At 42.5% G+C, this 19,443-nt stretch overlaps 1 protein-coding gene across 1 annotated transcript in view; it reads left to right on the top strand.

Moving 5' to 3' along the window:
- Window positions 1-2,227: 2,227 nt before the first annotated feature.
- The window catches only part of DAB2 (DAB adaptor protein 2), a 28,575-nt gene continuing 11,359 nt past the window's right edge, over window positions 2,228-19,443 (top strand). The window contains exons 1-5 of the mRNA XM_074166275.1: window positions 2,228-2,506; window positions 15,378-15,497; window positions 16,612-16,751; window positions 17,471-17,569; window positions 17,891-18,022. Coding sequence (XP_074022376.1) covers window positions 15,404-15,497; window positions 16,612-16,751; window positions 17,471-17,569; window positions 17,891-18,022 — 465 coding nt within the window. The 5' untranslated portion in view covers window positions 2,228-2,506; window positions 15,378-15,403. The remainder of the gene's footprint in view (window positions 2,507-15,377; window positions 15,498-16,611; window positions 16,752-17,470; window positions 17,570-17,890; window positions 18,023-19,443) is intronic.

The following is a 19,443-nucleotide window of genomic DNA, read 5'->3' as shown; positions in this document are numbered from 1 at the left end:
AAGATCAGACACAGCAAGTATGAGAAAAAAAAAAGTCATCATCCTGAAAAACAGCACTCTCTCAACTATAATCTTTTAATAGTCAAGTTTAAAGTTATAACAGCCATTGTCCATTTGATTCTGTTTTTACTGTAGAGAAGTAAAAATCCTTTTACTTTTCATAAAGTGTAAAGCATGCCCTTTAAGTCTTGCAGTGCAGTATAGACGAAATAACTGAATTCCTGTGGGACTTTCTGCCTGGATTCCTCCTACACTTAGAAGGCAATCCTATTACATATGTTTAATGTAACAGTTCTGAATCTTAGCATTTAGCTCAACAATGTGGGACATCAGGGGAGCTGTTCTAAGTTGAATTACAAAATAGATAGTGCAGTCCTTCAAGACTCGAGACATTTTTTATTCTCTAAGAAAAATGTAATTTCTTCCAGTTTGCTATTAACCATTTAGCAGTAAAAAAGTTTTTCTGTGAGATTATTATTGATGTCCCAAGTGCTGGTAGACAGTGAAGGACCTCTTGGCATTTCTGTAGTAGATATATTTTCACTGCACCTAAAAAGGGGCTCTTAAACTGCTCTCTATTGGAAAATGAAAAGTATTTTCATTTCTTGCAAGTTCAACAACAAATAGTATAAATCATATTTGTAACCCCTAGTGCAACTAGTCAAGACATTTTAGTGAAATGTGCCTGGGCTTTGTGTTGGGCAAAGCACAAATGATAATCCTGCTTACGCCAGCAGCAGGCTGGACTGCTTTGTAGAAGTTGCTTTGTTACTGCACCATGTTTAAACTCGGCACAATGTCATCCTTCATGTTAGGCAGCCTGTGTAACTCCCACAAAGCATGCCGAGCAAAGTATTATTCTTTAAAATACAGACTGCCCCAGGACCAAGAAGCTCCAGTCCTGCCAGTAGGCATCTAGCACAAGGTGTTCAAAACAATGTACTGTGTGGTGCAGGCTGTACAAAACCAACATTGTTAAACATGAATACGACAGTGTCCTGAGGAATTCAGACCTAATCCTGCAAATACTAACGTGTGTAGCCAGCAACCTGTTAATTGTAGCAAATGCCTCCTTACTTATGTGGCATGCACTTCCTTCTGTGAACACTAGGCTAGTGTATAAAAATATGTCCCTCGTGTCCTTTTTGGTTAAAATTAGCACTTCTGAAATGAAAGACAGATACAGGCAAGTGAGACCTGACTATCAGCTTTTAGTCACCTCAGGCACAGGGCTCCTACCACTTTTGCTATTCACAAAAAAGAGTACGACACCATACCAAGGAAAGTATTGTATTGTTTGATAGCTCTGGATGTGGACGATGAACAAATGCACCCACCAGCTCTGAACCCTGAACTCTCCAGTGGTAAAATAATTTTGCACTAAATATTTCCCTCTTCCAAAATACTTAGAAGTATCTATCAAATGAATTAAAACTATTTCCCTCTTCCAAAATACTTAGAAGTATCTATTAAATGAATTAAAACTATTTCCCTCTTCCAAAATACTTAGAAGTATCTATCAAATGAATTAAAACTGCAAGAAAACTGTTGCTCTTTTTTTCTCTTCTTAAATGTGGTATTGCTCTAGAGGGCATTATAACAGTTTTGAACAGGAATATTTTGCACTGTTTTGAGAAAATAGATGTTAGGCTAAGTTTACAGCCTTGAGAAAAAAAAATAAGTTCTGCTACAAGGACAAAAATGTGATTTTTTATCAGAGGCTCTTTCATACAAGTTGGAAAACAGCTGTACTGCTCTGGGAAACAAAACATGATAGATGTCTGAATAAAGATGAGTGGGAAGTACAAAGGTCAGGTCTGGATGTGACCCAGAAACTGAATTGCACCGACCCAATATTTTGGTTCAGCTAGCCACAGATTTGTGGGTGCAGAGAGGGGTATTTTGGGTTTGACGGTTTGGGGAAAAAAAAAAAAAAAAAAAAAGCTGTTGGTTTGGTCTTGGCTTTTTTTACCACCACCACTGCACCCACCATGTTCATGCAGACACATGAGGGGACCCATTTTCCAGAAGAGTGTTTTGGGCCCATTGATGCCAAGGAAGCATAAATACCTGTGCCCTGCAAACTGTAGGCGCCACAGGTTTTGGTGCCCCCCACAGGGTCCCCCGGTCTCCCACACCACCCCACTCCCCTCCCGGCGTGTCCTCCGTGGGGCTCCGACCCCCTCCCAGGAGGCTTGCTGCCCCGGCCCCCAGCTCCCTCCCTCCCGCCCGCAGCAGGGGCCGGAGCGGCGGCTCGCAAGGGGTTAAGCCTGTGAGCACCGACACGTTGAGGGGGAGTAGCCGGGACCGAGCAGCAAAAACATCATAGCACATTCCTGGGTAGTCCTCAGCTGCCAGCATCTGATTAAAACCATATCTCTCGCTGTGAGTGGCTAACTAATCTGAAGGCGAGAGTACAACTGAATATTTAACCGGGCCCCCGGTCCCAGCCAAGGCTACCAGCAGCAGCCGTCGGATCATGCACGAAGCGGCACGGATCTAGCCTGTAAGTAGCTTTGCGAGCGGGGCTTGGCTCCCGCAAAGCCACCGGGGGAGGGAGGAGGAAGGGGCTTGTCACCGGGAGGGGGTGCGTGTGTGTGCTTTTCCCCGAGGACGTGCCAGTGTGTGGCTGCGGCCGGGGGCTAACAAAACGGGGCGCCGGGAGAGCGGCTGCTGCAGCCGCCGCCGGGCCGGGGCTCCGCCGGACTCGGCCGCTGGCATCTCCCCGCAGCCGCGGGCGGAAGGCTGCGGTGGGGCCGCGATCCGATGCCGGCGAAGTGGCGGCGCTGGCCGGGCGCCCGGGAGCGGCTGGGGGGGCCCGGCCCCGCAGAGGGGAAGCCGGGTTGCGGGGAGCGTGTCCCGGCTGAGACAGGGTGGAAGCCGCCGGTGTCCTGCTCCCGGCTCCGACAGGGCCGGCGCCGTGAGGGAGCTCGAGTGCAAAGCAAAATAAACGTGCATTTTCACTTTTGGTGTGTGCAGAGGAGGGAATTCAGCAAAAAAGTAAATCAACACTAAATTTCACATAAATAGCTGATAAGAAAGAATCTCTCTAGTAGCAGAGGGGAGGAAAGGGTTAGGATACTGTGAAACAGGGGTGGGTTTTTGTTCTGTTTTCTTGAACAGAGCATCCTTGCAGGGCACCCCTCTGTCTGCTGCTGAATGTCAGGATGCTAATGTGTCTGTGGTAAATGGGTATAGTTAAAGATGTCCAGGACTTACTGGAATGAGTCTTATACCTTGTCAGAGAAACTGACTTCTCAGCTGGTGAGACTTAAAGTCTAATGATCATCATATAATGGCACTTACTGCTCAGAGCACAGGCACTGCTCCAACCTAAGATAAATGCAGGTGTTGCTAATACAGCTGGACTTCTCTGTAGTAGAGCTTCTACCCGTCAGATACACTGTGGCCAGTTACCTGAGCGTTTACTAGGGAAGCATGCAAAGCCACTGGTAAAGTAGGATTAACTTGACTTTTTTTTTTTTTGGAGGGTGGTGGTTTTAATCTTCTTTTACTGAAGGTAGCTTGCCTTAAAATACTACGTTTTTTACCTCAGGGGTCTTCTGTAACTTCCATAAACAAGGCTGCCCAAAATGGAGCAAATCTGAGAGCATGTAGGCTTAGATTTGCCCCTTGTGTGCTAAGGAATGGGCATAAGTATGTTTAGGGATGGAAATATCTGTAGAGATCAGCATAATAGAGGTGTGGATTCAATTAGAGAAAAGTAATTATGAAGCTACATATTCTAGCTGGCTATGAAGACTTACCAGACACTGGTAAACTGAAAATACGTCCTTGTGTCTCATAGTGATCTGTTAGGCAGCTATAACGCTAGCAGGTCTTCAGGTCAGCTTCCATTACGACCTTCTAGGAGGTGGGTGAAGCAGAAGGTGGATAATTGGAGAAGTGAATCAGAATCCAAAGAAAATACTTTGCACTCAAAAGGGGGATTGTCTGAGGGAATCATCCATTATGCTTGTTCAAAGAATCACTGCAGCTGCATCCAACACAATGGTTCTTGAGGTATAATCGGGTTTCCAAAATCCTCTGAATGGTCTGAGGACATGGTCAAGTCTAAAGCAGAAATTTCTGTTAATAGTAACTCACCAGAGAGTAGCTCACTCAGCAGATCTACCTGCAAACAGCTGTTAATAGTAACTCACCAGAGTTACTATTATCAAGTGGTAGAAGTGGTAAGGAGGCTGTGAGTGTTAAATGAATGTCAGGTGAGCCATCAGAACAGAGGTTCAGGGTGAAATGGAGCGAATACCAGGTGCTCCAAGTCTTAAATAAAGAGGTGGTTTTTTTGAGGGGAATCTAACAGGGTCTTGTGTGCTTGTCACTGCAAACAGGAGACTGGGAGAATGGCAGGCACTACTTTGGTAGTCCCGTGGTTTATAATACTTCTCATCTCTTCTGCTCTTACTACAAACAAAACTATTGGCCAAGCACCAGAGGTTGTGCTTCGGCACTGTCAGTTGGAAGGATGGGCCAAATGCCAAAAACTCTGCATGTTTCCTTTTGTGAAGGTAGAGATGTTTATCAGTTAAGATGTGCATTCTGCTATGTTTCTAAGTATCTCTGTACATGTTCAGTACACAACCTGCTTTCTCATTGAGAAGAGTATTGGTTGTCAAAGTGCCTGCATAACCCTATTATTGAACAAGGCAGACCACTAGCTGCTGTGGATGTACTTCTTGCTTCAGGCCTTTGCTTCATGAGCAGATATGGAAAGAACATTTTAAACAGGTGAATATAATATATGCAAAGGGTGGCAAAAAGAGCCCTTGGATCTTTGTCTCTGTGGGAAAGCAAATAAACATACTTAGTGTCAAAGAATGGGGAATCAAGCGCTGATGTCTGGACAGGAAGTTTAGGATAAAAACCATAGCTTGAGACATGAAGTAAACAAAAGTGCATAATATGCTGTAGTCATTGAGTATTGTTGCTGAACCTACAGATTTTTCTCTCCTATTGATGCTCTTCTCTCCTGGTGAACTTTAGACTGCTAGGACATTTCTGTGACCAGCTGGGTTAACCCGGTTCTTGGGAATATTTGTGAACTTCACTCAGCAAGGCTAGCGATATGTGAGCACTACAGGGCATGAATTTGCTTGGACAATGAAGCAGTAAATGCCACATCCAGAGAAAAGCAGCTTGTTCTGGAAACAGTACTGATGATGCAAATCCTGCTTGCTGGCTAGATTCTGTCAAAAGAAATGAAGAGATAGCATGAAGGTAACTTGTAGTCTGCAAGGATTTTAAAGGAAAACCTAGACCTTGCATGTAAACTAAGGGATTATTAGTAGAATCAAGACTCTACCTCCTGGGGAGGGGAGGAGGAATGCTAAGAGGTCTTAATGAGCTTCTGCTGTGAAACACAAGCATAAGCCTCTAGTCTACCTCTGCATGGATTCCACAGAAATACAAATTTGGGCTGTGTCAGAAGGATTAAATAGAATAAGATATCTGGGTAGCATAACTGACAAAACAAACTGACTTTAGAAACCTGGTTTTGGGGCTGTATATGGGTTCAAGGGTCTCAGGGTTATAAAGAAGCTGGATGAAGCATAGTGGCAGGCCTAGTCAATAAACAAGAGGTACCAGTTTTAACAGGATTAGCTTGTTTATACAAGCTGGGCAGCTGAGTGCTGAACAAAGCATCTTCTCCCATCTAACTCGTCAGCCCTGGTTGATGGGCATATAGACCATTTCAGTTCCCCTCTTATGAAAGGATGTGCCTTGCATATGCTGTGGAGTGCTTGAGGATGAAGTGTCTCAGCTGAAATGTCTTGCAGACCTTTAGTCCCAACTATCTGTGGGATTTTTATTTTTCTTAGAAGCTTCTAATAAAGCTTCATAGCTGGTGCATGTCACCTTAAATCTCAAAGCTCAGACACTACAGGGCCAGTTAAGGACAGGCTATTGGCCTTGGAGATGAATTTCCTGCTGCTCCGTCAGTTCATGTTGCATCCTTAAGCAACAAGATGAGAGGTGAAATACTTGATGAGGATTATCTCTTGAACAGAAAAGGTAGGCTTGAGAGACAGGGTAATAGACCTTTACCTTGGCAGTCGGGAGACTTCCTGACAATTTGAGCTAGGAATTGGCTCCTCTAGCGAAGTGTACTAGACTCTTAATGCTGATGTGTTACACAACAGCAAGTCTCCTTGCCCTATGGATAAAATGCCTATGGGTGATACTTCCTTCCTAAGAAGGGATAAGACAAGTTGAGAACACTGAGGATGTAGTGTTAATATTGCAACCTGTATGTCTACTGTACGGATATCATCTGTGCTCTTTCAGAGGAGGGTGATTTGTGCTTTTAGGGAGGGCACTGTATGAGTAAGAACTAGTTTTGTAGTAGCTCAAATAGCAGATCTACCTGCAAATAGCTGTTAACCTGGCTGATGTGCTTAAACTCTAGAGCCGTAGTGAAGACTGACACTTGTCCTTGCATGCCTCTGAATGGGGACGTCTACATAACACGATATCAAAACCAACATAGAGATGGAATATTAGACAGCCTGGTCAGGATTACTTTAGAGTCTGGATTTAAACTTGCTCTAAGGTACATCACAAACGTATAACTACAATTGCTAATAGGGAAACTTCCTGCAGAATAGTCATCTCTGGAACTTTAGTAGCTGTTTAGTAGGACAACCACTGAAGGAGCTGTAGTGTAGCTCTGAAAATCCTGGTTAATCCTTTTTTACCTCTGGTATAGAGCTTTCTCTACCACCTTTTTAGACTTGTGTCTTGTTTAGTTATTCATTGCCTGCCTTGCTGTATATACAAGGGAGAGCTGGGCCCCTTAGTAATGACTAATCTTGAAGGCAAGAGTAACCCTTGGATTAAGCAGTATCCTTAATAATATCAGAGGACTGAAACTGCTATAGAAGTTTGCCCTCATAAGATGCAAACAGAATTTTCATCTGTCTTCTAATAAGTTCACATCGTGAACATAACTTGCATCTGTTACAAGAGGCTATGAAGTGACTCTTGTGACAATGACTGCTACAACAGTTGATGTAAAGGAGTGGCAATGTATCTGGGGGCTGGGTGGAAATACATCTGAAATTAATGTTTAAGGACAGGGTTTTGGCTGCTTATGGGATCATCAGGCTGGGTAAGCAAACTGCAGCACTTGACATTGTGGCCATGACTACATGGGTTTAGGTTGGGTGAACACAAGAATAATACAGCAAAATCCTGTTGCTCATACAGATACATTTGTGAATAGGTATAGAACACTTACAGTTCAACACAGGCTATACAGAACATATGCAATATCTCTCAGTACAGCTTGCACACACCCAAACTGTAAAGAGGGATAACTCTGCCAGCACTGGACAGTTAACAGCATGCAGCTGAAATAACCTATGATAACAGCTTCAATATGTGTCAAGTTCCTGCGCCGAGCAAGGGGGTGAAAAGCATGGTTATTGGCAAGAGTCCTTTGCTCTACTGATTAGCAAGAACATCAGAAACAGTCTAGAAGGAGGGTATTAGGACTACAGTTGGAAATTAAGTGTTTGAGCTGTTGTCTAGTTGAGACTAATTTGCATCTGAGTAAATACTAGCTGCCTTGATGAACAACTGCTTTGCTTCTAGGTTGTTTGGTATGCCCAGTGAGTCTTAACAAGTCATGTTGGTGGAAGATCAATGGGTATGCACTGGAGGCACATTGACTGGGATTCCTCATCCTGTGAGGAGGCAGGTGATGCTTTCCTTAGCAATAGCTAGATCAGACAACTGAACTCTAGCTCAGGGGCCATGGATTTATGAGGCTTCAGCACTGGAAACTGGATAGAGTGGTATAGAGGGGTGGCTCCTTAGCAGGCTGCAAAGCACGCTGTCTTTCTGGAAGACTGATATGAAGACACTTCTTCTAGATAATCTAAGTATGTAATCTAATAATGAGCCTGCATTACCAACCGAATATCTCTCTATCAAGAAAGAGCATCCTGGGATATCTGTCAATCTCTTTCTAAAAGAATCTGGAATTCAGATGCTGGTATTGCTAGTACTAGGAGTGAAAGGGTTTCTTAATTTAAGTGAACTAATAGGTTGGAATGCTAAATGCTGAACAGATGTTGGAAAGGCTGCTACCAAGACTTGTTGCAAGATGCTGCGCTGTTCCTGGAACAAATCAAAATTTGAGATGGTCTAGCTAGGTGTCTGGACACTACCATTGGACACTGAGGTTCCCGGCTGAAGAATAACTTCATCAAACAGACTATGACAGTGCTGGTTCTCTTCAGCTTGAGATGAAGTCTTCAGGGAACCAGATACCACTAGCTCATGAGAAGCATTTCACTTACTTTAAAGGAAGAAAGTGGAGGGCAATACTTGCTAGTAAGGTACAGCTTGTTTAAACTGGTCATGACTTTTCCTCAACCTTCTGTTCTAATATTTCTGCAACAGCTGTATTTATTTCCATGTCAAGTGGAAGAAAAATCCAAAATAGAGGTAGTGTGGTGGCTGGGTTGAGAAGTAACTAACTATCTCATCAGAAGTTATGTGTTCAAGAGCATAGTACAATGGAAAAAAGTACTGTTCCAATTGCACCACGTGAACAGAGTGACCTGGTTGGTTCCAGCTGCTAACTTAGCAATGTTCACTTGGCTGTGATTCAAGTGTGAAGAAAACACTTTTGGGAACTTAGTTTGAATTTCTATGTTCTTGCTAAAAACCAAACTGATATGATGAGAACAGACTGTTCTGTTCAACTGATGAAATAGCAGCCGACAAACTGACTGAAATGGTAAGATGTCTGGGTAGTTTCATGGGCACAATCCTACAGCAATGGTACATGCCAACATCTGGAGCTGACATGACTGATTATAGAGTACTAAGATCTTTATCTGCTTCACCATTGGTACCACGGAAAGGGAACAGCATGAAGGAGGTATTCCCTGATGTGTCCATTACCACACTTCTATCACACTAAGCAGATGAATGTCACCTTCCCTATTCTCATTACTGGTTGTGTATGATCAAGACAGCTGGACCATGTGACATATCCTGCAATATGTAAGTACAGTTGTAGTTTATTCCTAAAGGGTGTTCCTCTTGGCAGAGGAAGCCCTTGAGATAAAGCCACCTTAATATCTCAGCAAAGTATTGACCCATCTCTTAGATGAGAGGACAGAACATTAAGCAGTGCTTAAAGTTGCATCAAAAGTTCCCTAAAGTAAAATCCTGTTAGTCTGGAAATATTCTGGCCAACAGGCCAAGTGTCTGGCTTAACTGAGGCCATGATACCAAGCAAATGATCTCGTAACCACAAATTGTGTTTTCAACTACTTACAGCCTAAACAAGACAGTTAAAACAGATTTTTTTAACTTGGGCTGAAAACACTGGTCTTGGTTTCTCTGCTATCAAGGAATCACAGGAGAAACAGTGGTAGGGACATCACTAATACTAGACCTTACTGACTGAGGGAATGACAGACAGCTTCACTTCTCAGTCAAGGCAGGTCAACATACTTTTCAGTTTTCGCTCTTACAAGACTACCCACAGGGTCTTGGGTTAGACTTAGTGTAAGAGCCAGTATTCAGCCATTTTTCTAGCAAGTGATGCTGCTCTTGCATTCCAGACACAGCATAAACTGGAGGGGAACAGTTCCTAAGCTATCTATGAACTCTCTTCATAGAAGCCTGGAGAAGACTCTGGGGAGACCTTGTAGCAGCCTTCCAATATCTGAAGGGGTCCTACAGGAGAGCCGGAGAGGAACTTTGTCAGGAAGTGTAGTGACAGGACAAGGGGTAATGGTTTTAAATTGGAAGAGGGGAGATTTAGATTAGACACTAGAAAGAAATTCTTTATTGTGGGGGTGGTGAGATACTGGAACAGGTTGCCCAGGAAAGTTGTGGATGCCCCATCCCTGGACGTGTTCCAGACCAGGCTGGATGGGGCTTTGAGCAACCTGGTCTAGTGGAGGTGTCCCTGCCCATGGCAGGGGGGTTGGAACTGGATGATCTTTAAGGTCCCTTCCAACTCTAACCATTTTATGATTCTCTTCCACCACTTATGTTCAAGCAGGTACTTGTTATTTATAAGTGTGAACAATGCATATCAGGTTTTACTTACCTGTAGGTAAAGCTAGTATCTTTCATGTATATTAGTCACTGCCTATGCTACTTGCTAACAGACTGGTTCAATTGTTTTAGTAGTGGAAACAAACTAATGGTAGAGCTTGAATCGGAACAAGCAGCTGGAATTTTCCATCTAAATCATAGTAATCTTGTGTCATGTTACAGAAGGTTTATTCAACTTGAACTTTTGGACACTGTCTGATGCTAGAGCAATGGGTGTTCTAGTAATGAAACAAAACACTTAAGATGATATTTTATTTGACTCCTCAGCATGAATAACCCTGTTTAAAAGGCAAAAGTCTGAACAGCACGTTCATGTGTTTCTGATTTATTAATGCATGCCTAGTGTTTCTCAAGGCTACTTAGGGCACTACTATTGCAGCAGGAGCTAGGCAGAAAATATGATAGTCAGTTATGTATACAGGGATTTATTAAGATGCAAATGTAAGTCAGTCATACAAGGGCTCACATAAATGCACTATTATACTTCTAATGTGGGTAGAATGCTGCTAGTCAAGTTACATTTAATAATAATGGACTATCTGACTTTACAGCTCTGACTCTTGCTGGTCATTGTATGTACTGCTGATAGCTTTTAGTCTCTTTCCTCAGCCTGCAAAACTGAAGTCTTGAATTCACTCAAGTGGACAGCTTGATTACCAGCCTTCTGAAAACAGCTCTTCTGTCAAGAACATGATGGCTAGAGATATTTCTAAGGATACATTGTGCAGGGCCTGGTACAACCTTCTAACCAGAAGAACCCGATGAACTCTTTAAGAAGGCACGTGTGAGGGAACAACCTGACTTGGAAGCATGTTCAGCACTTGAACTATTGCTGTGCTTCCGGTTACTACTTCATTCTAACAGACTATATTGCACTTGGCAGTAAAAACTTCTCCTGTCCTCTGCTGGCCTCTCATATTCTAATTTGAGGTTAATATTTACATGCAATAAGTCTTTAAGCTGAATCATGTACTTGCAGTATCAAGGGACAAAGAAGGTGCACAGGCTGTGAAGAGGACAAAGTATTAGACTGCTGAGCAGATGTTTAGTTTATCTGCCTTGCCTCTGACTTTTTCAGTGTCCCTAACCTCTTCTTGAACAAGCTTTCATCAACATTGAGGCAATTATGTTTGTCTGCTGAGGGGAAGAAGCCTGCCTGTTGTGAAGATTATTGTCCAGTCTTTAAATCCCATGACAGATTACAGCCATAATGAAGATTCTCAATGCCCTGTGCACAGACAAAAATATAACCATTAAGGCTAGCTGCCATGTTGCCATCCTTTGCTCAAATAAGGGATAATTGCGAAACCATCTCTTAAGGGAAACTAAATGTTGCTCAACAAAATTGTTTGGCATCTGCTTCAAGTCTTGCTAAGAAACAGGTATTTCAAGGATGACTTGTCAGTACCAACAGCTACCCTTGTAGGGAGTACAGAGAAGAGCATACCAAGAGCACGGTATGCTCAAAGTCTTAAGACTGACTTTGCCCAGGGTGGATGTGTGGAAATTAAGTAAAATGCTTGAATGCAGAGTTGCCTGACATAAGACAGTAAGTAGCTCACACTTAAAGGCCTATGTGTTGAGGGCCAGAAATGGCCTTTCTCTAAGGAGTGATTCAGTACTCGCTCTTGGCAGGATAGTCCTTATAGGAAAGGAGGAATATACTATAAGCAATCTCTTAACTAGCCCTTTCTGGAGTAATTTGAAAAGTGGGTGAGCAAAATGTGATGTATATCTACTGATACAGGCAAGAGTTTGGGGTGCTTCTCCCAGGGTAGCAACATCCCTAAATCTGCAGTCTAAGACTTTTGAAATAGTGCATTTAGAGTAGTAGTTAAATGGGCCATACAATTGCATAGTGAGTAACTAAACTGTGGCAGTAGCAACAGACTTAGCTACATGGAGAAGATTCAAAATTCACCCCTTAGCAGTCTGCTGACATGGTTGCTGTGGGAATGATCTTGTTCTTCACTATGCCAGTATAACTAAAGGCGTGACTGTCATTGCATAGATGCACATGCATCTCAAAACCTGCCACACTGCTGACTGGCTCTTTTCAGTGAATTCAAGTGTAATAGAACAGTTCTAGGCTCTTGTTGCCTTACTCCTGCAAGCTCAGTAAGTAAATACTAAGGGACTGACTACTGTGAAAGGAAGCCTCCAAGCAAATACAACTACAAACAGAAGATTTTAACTTAATTTTAGTTACTTGCATATAGAGCACACCAGCACTTTCCATTGAGGTAAGCCAAACGTAAGTGTGACAAAGACCTTGCACAGCTTAGCTTGGGTCTAAAGCGTAGAATCCAAATTTAGTTGTTGCTGAGACTCTTGTACCACAAGTAGGCTAGTTTACTGCTGGTTCAAGCTACATGGTGTTGTTCCTCACCTCAGTGAAATTTTAAGGTAGGCAATTTTATGCTGGTCTTGTGGCTTAACTAAGATGCTGGGAAGTAGCTATTTAAAATATGAATGTGTGTCAAGGCAGCCTTTGTCTATCCTTGCATTTTTAGTTTTGCTAATTCTCTTGCTCCTGAGATATGATTCTCAAAGACATTGAGTTCTCCAAAGGTCTGATAAATAACTGTCATGTACTGTGAACTCCCGCCAGATGAGATGAGCTGTACCAGTCCTCGGATAGGAGAGCATGGCCTATATACTGGCCAGAAAGCCCTCACTAACCTTCTCAAATTACATCGCTACTACTGAGAATGAGCTTCTCTACAGTAGGTGGAGGCAGTATTTGCAAGGGTTCAGCCAGATTTGTGTGTATCCCTCCCCATCTTCCTCCACCTTGGGGTTTTGTGCTGTCTGGCTGTATGCAAATAAGTGGTCTGGCTTCCATAGGATGGAGGGAGATGGCAGTAATGGATGGATGACTCGAGTTCAAAGGTAGCAACTGCCCATCTGCATTTCTACCATTTTACAGTTGCCAAAGTAATGTCTTGCTTGTGCGTATTTGCTCCTCCCTAGGTTATTTGCTTTGTTATTGCCTCTTAACTTTACTTCAGAATGAGATACTCGCAGTGGTTGTATATTGCCAGAGCTGGGTGTAGCTCTACCAATTAAATTGAGGAAGAAGAATCATGGACAGGCAGGACTCAATGCCTTGAGGTTGTTATTTCTTCTTTCCCACATGGAGCTGAGCAGAATGTCCTAAAACTATGATTCGGCTCCTAGAGAGCATGTCTTAGCTCTGTTTTCTCCAGGCCTATTCCTTCTGTTCTCTAAACAGTAGCCTTCTGGGTGGTTAACTAACAATGCAGCCTTAACTCTGTCTTTCCTTCCTCTCTGTTTCTGAAGGATTTGATAAATCTAGGGAGAGGCTTATTATGCTGAAGTCTAAAGACTATCTCCATGGAAAACTATACCATCAGGCAAGCTAGTTAATTTCAGAGTAGAATTCAGTTGGCTTCATTTTACCTGCTTAATGTGTGTGCTGTTCTTTTTCCAGTGGGCATGCTCCTTTTTAGTACTGATGCAAGTAGCCTGCAAAGTCCCTGTTGGCTGTAATAGTTTCCCTTTTTGATTCATTGTCAGAATCAGCACACAGGCCAGTCTCCCAGTGATAACATTTCCTAAATAACCATGGCTTGCTCTATCAACTCTTACTCTAACATCTGTTTCTACTCAGAACCACTTGAAATTTTCACAGCAACACCTTTGTTCCCTTGCATCAAGTGTTCCCTAGCTGTGGCCAGATGATTTGCTTACAGAGGAGAACAGGTATAGCTGCCAGAGATCTTTCCCATATGAGCACTTTTATCTCTGATTTACTTGAGCAATGCTAAATGCATTGCCATCTAGTAAGCAGCTAGATCGAACTTTGCTTATATTGACAGCTAGCTCCCTAATGGCCACCCAACTAGCGAAATGGAGATGAAATTCTCTCTTAAAGACCTAGGAATTTGTGTTCTTCCTAAGTTAAGAATCAGTTAAGCATTGGCATCCATTACTGTGTTAGTGGCGAGCTGGATGAGTTAGTCTGTAGCTATTGACTTAGTAATGAATTGAGGGAAGGGGGGAAGGCAGGAGTGAGAGCAAAACCTCAAAAGTAATTTCCAAGTAACGGATAAAGCATTAGCTATAGCTGAGGCAAATGAGGAACAGGCTATTGAGAATTACAAATTTCTAATGCTAGAGGGTATGCAGTGCTTCAACACTTGTCTCAAATGGTGTGCTGGATAAAAGCGGAGGCTTGGTCTGTGGCTGCTTTCCTGGATATAGAGGAAATTACTGGTAGAGAGTAGGTATCCTGGCTACTTAATCATCTAAACAATCTCTTGGCTTCGTCACCCTAAAATTCAAGGGACTAACTGAAGCCACTGCAGTACCCCATAGAGAAGATTCATAGAGCAGTTTCTGCAGCAGAAGCGAATGTCCAGTTCTTTCTGGCTGGGTACAGATGATCTTCAGAACTCCATAAAGTCAGTATGAGTTCCTCTATTTGGTAAGTGCAACTCAATGCTTCAGTTGTGTAGGAACAAAACATGGTGACTGCCAATTATTTTTATTATTTTTTTTCCTAATGTATCTTATATCTCAGAAGCAAAAGGGTCTTGTGGCATAGAGTTAAGTCATAATTGTCCATAGTTTCTGTTAACTTGCAGGGTTTTTTAAAAAAATGTAAGGTTACTTAAGACAAGTGCGTGGGATTTTGGTTTTGCATTTTGTTTTGTTATATTTTCCTGGAACAGTCTTTCTGCAGTGTAAGGAATTTATTTTCTTTTACCTGTTGGGTGGTATAACCTCAGACATCTTCTAGTTATAGAAACAGGAATAAGATCTAGTGGCTTCTTTTGGGTGTTCTGGTGTCATCTTCATGGATGCTTGGAACAGATCCTCGCTCATGTTTCTCGCATTCTCCCCTATCCCACTACAAAGATGAAGCTGGCAGGGCTGAAGGAGAATACAGCAAAATATCTGAGGTTCTATAAATAGCTTTGAAGGGTAAAAAGCTAAAGGTTGATAGATTAAAACAGAATTATGCAAGTCCAGTCTGTGGATGTAGGTCAGTGTGATCTACTGATTAGGTATTACTGAGGTGAGGGTTCATCACCTAGTGGCCATAACTTGATGCTCTCTGCAGCCTGACATGAACAGACAGTGAGTCAGACTTTTGACATGATCACCCCTAAAACTTTCAGGCATTAGTGGGCTTCGATGTTCAGAAGCACAAAACTGGACTAACAGATCTAATAAGAATATTTATTCTTCAAGGTAAAATATAATACCTTCCTACTTATTGTTACTCGAATTTTTAAAACCTACAGCAAACATAGCTGACCACCATTTCATCATGTCTACTGAAGCTGAAACTACTACCATCAACAGCCAGCCTGAGCAGCAGGCTCCACCAAAAGCACAACCTTCAAAAAAGGAAAAAAAGAAAGGTAAGAAATTCTTATCTCTTGAACACCTCCTCTAGTCAGTGCCCTTAATCTTTTGCACTTTCTTAAAACTAAGATCACTCACAGCATAGATAAAAGTAACTCTGAGCTTTCAAGCTGACTGAAAGAGTAATAAAATAACTAGGAAAATAAATCTAACCAGAACTAATTTTTTTCTTTAAGTTCTAAAGCTCTCAGTTCCACTTGCTAAGTGACTCATTTGCTAAGTCTGACAAGTCACCAAAAGTGAAAGTGAAAAAAGAAGTGAAAGCCTGAGGAGATGACCAGACTGAGAACCATCCTGGTAGCTGCCAGTCTGAATCTGTACTCTCTCCCTCACCTCCCTCCAGAGAGGGAGTGATGTGCTTGGCACAGGTACAGATTCTAGTCCAGAGAAGCTAGAAAACTCATTTAATGAGAATTATTGTAGATCAGATAATAGACTTCTTTATGGATTAGGTCATGTAAATATAATTACCTCATACAGAAGTACATACCTAGGTACTCGCTCAGAGTATGTTTAGCGTGCAGAGAAGAAAACCAAGCAGTTCTAAGAAGCTGTAAGAACAGCAGAAATATCAAATATAACTAAAATCCCAAGTGATTACAGGGATGGGGTATGAGGACTTGTTGTAAAAATGCTGATGCTAATAGAAAGTTCTAGCACAGGAACTAGGAGATTCTTGCACACCAAGAAGAGACCTGACTACACCAGAACTAAGGGCTAACATCTGAAAGACTTATTGAGCATCCTGTGTGGCCATGGGAAGTTCCATTTCTGCTTGGTGTTTTTGCTTAGCACTTATATGTAGTTGGATATTGCCTATAAATATAGTAGTCTTTTACGTGGCAAACAATTGTTGTGAAGTCCCTGGATACTAAGCACTGGACTCCACTCTTTGAACCGAGGCCAGGTTCTGCAAGAGCACTGTGACCTTAAAGGAGCGACTATCTTGCAGTGCACCCAGTACTGGAAAAACTAAGGGTGGTTATTTGGCTATACTCAAGGGACAGTTTTAATATGGACTTATATGGTATATTTTTTTAAAAGATATCTAAGCCATGACATAGACATTTCTGTCTTAAATAAATAAATAAACCTTTTCTCTGCCTCCAGGGCCGGAAAAGACAGATGAATCTCTCTGGGCTAGATTCAAAGGTGATGGTGTAAGATACAAAGCTAAACTGATCGGCATAGATGATGTCCCAGAGGCAAGAGGAGACAAAATGAGCCAGGATTCAATGATGAAGCTGAAGGTAAGGGCTTGAGCTGGCAGGTAAGGACCACCTATGTAGCCTGCAGAAACCAGATCAATGGCCACTGTGGCACAACTTCAAATACAGCTTAATGGTAACATAGCGATAAGAGTAACATTCATCTAGGATGGTGCTGTTACTACTTCTAAAGCTGTAACCCCTTGCTCAAAGGACAGTGTTTTTCTAATAGCTTGGGAATGCTCCTTTGGGTCTCTTGTAGGCATCCAGTATGGATGATGATAGCGTGAACTTGATCACAAATAGTGAGCTTGGGTTTTGGATGGGGAGGGGGGAGCTCTGTGCGATTTAACACTGAACTCAAAGTTCGACACCAAGAGATATAGATAAGCCAAAGATTAATTGAGATCTTGCAGCAACAAAGATGATTACTTCTGGAGTGCAGGGCACTCATACAGCTTCAGTCAGGCCAGGAAAGCTGGTAAAGATGCTGCTACTGCAGCAGTTTTGTGAACTAGGATAAAAAATTTTAAAGCTCCAAAACATTTACAGAGGAAATGCACTCTAGTTCTGAGGTATCACTTCAAACCTCATCAGGCATATGTTGCAAGAGGAATACAACTCTAACTGTACAGTTGCATAGGAATAACTACATGAGCACTAATACAGTCAGCCATAGGCTTATGAGAAACGTAAGGAAACAAGTTAAAGCTCAACCTAACAGAAGTCTCATCAATACTCTTGATAATCACCCTATTCAGGGAATGGCAGTGGCAGCTCGTTCCCAGGGTCAACACAAACAGAAGATCTGGGTGAACATCTCCCTCTATGGTATCAAGATAATAGATGAGAAAACTGGGGTAAGATATGACTTATTCTCTTAATGTGATTCTTAAAGCAAGTGCGGTGCTTTGTAGTTAGACCAATCTGAACTGGATTCGTTAATGGTATTATGCCCCTCTTCCACATATAAAAATTGGCTTGTGAAATGGGCTGTAATGCTGAAGTCTCCTGCCAGAAATATAGCTACATCCTATTGCGGTTAGTCAAAGCCCAATAAATCTGAGTCTTGACCTGAAACCTTCTAATATTTCAATCATTCTAACTACAGAGAAGAGCTGCTATGTCTCCAGCAATTTAAACCAATAGGGTTGTGGTGGTTTTTTCTTTTTCAATTCTAGGTCATAGAGCATGAGCATCCAGTAAATAAAATCTCCTTTATTGCTCGGGATGTAACAGACAATCGTGCCTTTGGCTATATTTGTGGAGGAGAAGGCCAGCACCAATTTTTTGCTATAAAAACAGCGCAACAGGTATGGATCAGATACCCTCTTCCACTTGCTATTGTATAATGTAATGCTATTGTATAAACACTTAACATGTGATAAGGATGTACTGTTTTACTGGTAACCCTGTGAGGTGTAGGGGAATAGCAGCACAGATTGATAGGCTCTTTTAGAGGAGGGTAGTAGGAATTGACTAATGGCTTCTATCTTGTTCAGCTTCTCTGTAGTCCAGTATAAAAACACTCAAGTAGCCTTGCTTGCTATCATTAACCCTATGTAATGTGTCTATGCACCATGGAAGTTACCTCGTTAGTGAGGTTAGCAGAGCCATTATCATGGGCTATCCTGTACAGTGGCCTGTAACTGTCAATGAGAATGCTAATTCTTGAGTTAAATAGTCAGAGTTTCCTTCAAAATTAGCAGGAATGATGTTAGAACTCCACTTGTCTAGTTCTGATGATGTTTTGTTTTGTGCAGCAGTGAAAACAGTCTTACTCAATTGCAATAGTGTTTCCGGGGCCAGTGAATGGCAGGTCTGGCTCTCCTGGAGTTACTTGTGGGAGGAATTCTGATCCTTCTGTGATAAGTTTCTCAATGCAGAAATCCTGTATGCAGAGTTTGTCTCTGAAAAAAATATGTACAGAAGCAGCATTGGAAACAAGCTACTTGGAACTATTGCTGAGCATTATGCAGCTTTCTAAATGAATCATAGAATCATTCAGGTTGGAAAAAGACCCTTGGGGTCATAGAGTCCAACCATCAACCCTACCCTACAAAGTTCTCCCCTATGCCATATCCCTCAACACGGTATCTAAATGACTCTTGAACACATTAAGGGATGGTGACTCAAGCATCTCCCTGGGCAGCTATTCCAGTGTCCGACCACTCTTTCTGTGAAGAATTGTTTCCTAATGTTCAGTCTAAACCTACCCTGTTGCAGCTTGAAGCTATTCCTTCTTGTTCTATCGCTAATTACCTGTGAGAAGAGACCAGCACCAACCTCTCTACAATGTCCTTTCAAGTAGTTGTATACAGTGATGAGGTCACCCCTCAGTCTCCTCTTCCTCAAACTAAACAGTCCCAGCTCCCTCAGTCGCTATTCATAAGATTTATGCTCCAGGCCCTTCACCAGCTTCATTGCCCTTCTCTGCACTCGCTCCAGCACCTCAATATCTCTCTTGTATTGAGGTGCCCAAAACTGGACACAATACTCAGGGTGTGGCCTCACCAGTGCTGAGTACAGGGGCATAATCACCTCCCTACTTCTGCTGGTCACACTATTTCCAATACAAGCCAGGATGCCATTGTCTTTCTTGGCCACCTGGGCACGCTGCCGGCTCTTATTCAGCTGCTTGTCAATTAGAACCCCCAGGTCCTTTTCTATCAGGCAGCTTTGCAGCCGCACTTCCCCAAGCCTGTACCGATGCATGGTGTTGTTGTGGCCCAAG

This window comes from Numenius arquata, chromosome Z (genome assembly GCF_964106895.1).
Source record: "Numenius arquata chromosome Z, bNumArq3.hap1.1, whole genome shotgun sequence".
Taxonomy (NCBI): Eukaryota; Metazoa; Chordata; class Aves; order Charadriiformes; family Scolopacidae; genus Numenius; species Numenius arquata.
This window is presented reverse-complemented; position numbering and strand designations above follow the sequence as displayed.